General features: G+C 46.6%; 1 protein-coding gene across 1 annotated transcript in view; it reads right to left on the minus strand.

Moving 5' to 3' along the window:
* Positions 1-1,172, minus strand: part of LOC106528423 (carboxyl-terminal PDZ ligand of neuronal nitric oxide synthase protein) — a 31,846-nt gene that overhangs the window by 3,466 nt on the left and 27,208 nt on the right. Inside the window, exons 8-9 of the mRNA XM_014023591.1 lie at positions 615-761; positions 268-436 (exon numbers count right to left, since the gene is read on the minus strand). Of these exons, the coding sequence (XP_013879045.1) occupies positions 268-436; positions 615-761 (316 nt within the window). The remainder of the gene's footprint in view (positions 1-267; positions 437-614; positions 762-1,172) is intronic.

The following is a 1,172-nucleotide window of genomic DNA, read 5'->3' on the forward strand; positions in this document are numbered from 1 at the left end:
ACACACACACACACACACACACACACACACACACACACACACACACACTTGTGGAAAACTGTAGCGCCTGTCATGGGATAATTAATTACACGCCAGAGGAGATAATAAAAAGAAGCTAAATCAGGAAAAAGAAGCAAAACAAAAATGGGACGAGAACAAAAGCTGCCTTTTAGGTTTGATGTTTGCCTAAAAAAACTAAAGCTAAAAAGAAAATGAATTAAATGTTGTCAGACAGGAAGCTCAGAGAAGATCACATTAAACACTCACTTGAAGTTAAGTGTCCAGCAGATTTGAGCTCCAGCTCCTGGATCTGTTTRACCAGCAGCGAGATGTGCTGCAGCAGGTCCGTGTTCTGCTGCAGCAGCCTCTGGACCCGGGCCTGGGCTTCGGTCCGCGCACACGACTCCACCGACAGCTGCTCCTGGAGCACGTGAACCTGAAGGCAGCAGGAGAAACACACATCTGTCTTTAGACCACGTAGCAACAAGAGGTGTCAGTTTTAAGATCACTTTATGCTAAAAAAGGACAGAGTTGGAGTCATTTTGGTGAAAGTTTGAAAGTAAAGTTCCTGTATGTCAGGCAGGCAGTAAAAACACTATAACAATGCAGAGTACCTGAGCTGAAGCTGCGAGTGCTTGCTGCTCCTGCTGATGCAGCTGTTTCTGCAGCAGCTGGACCTGATGCTCTGCAGAGCAGGAGGCCTCTGCTTTAGACTGACCCGATGCAGATGGTCCCGGCATGAGASGGTCCTCATCGGACACCTGCAGTCAGAACGAAGGTAGACTGAGCTCTGCAGCCTCACAGCATCTAAATCTAGCTGATATTTCGATCACTTCAAATCTCTTTGCTTGTGCCAGGAGACAGAGAGGAGGAAAGTCAAATGTAGCGATAACGACAGGTGAATGTAGAGAGCTGCTGACATGATGCAGAGAAGGAAGGAAGATGTTTCATGTGTCCAAGACACCAAGTGGAAGGACAGCAAGGATCAAAGCACTGGAGCAGAGTTTAAGATGTTTTACTATGGTGTGGACAGGAAGAGAAATGACGTAAGGGTGGTCCTGAAGGAATGTAGTAGAGCAGGGGTCCTTAACCTTTTTGACCTCGGGGCCCAATTTATGGAACATAAAGTGGCATGAGGCCCAGTCAGACATTACTAATGTATGGATCAAAAT

This window comes from Austrofundulus limnaeus, unplaced genomic scaffold (genome assembly GCF_001266775.1).
Source record: "Austrofundulus limnaeus strain Quisiro unplaced genomic scaffold, Austrofundulus_limnaeus-1.0 Scaffold378, whole genome shotgun sequence".
Taxonomy (NCBI): Eukaryota; Metazoa; Chordata; class Actinopteri; order Cyprinodontiformes; family Rivulidae; genus Austrofundulus; species Austrofundulus limnaeus.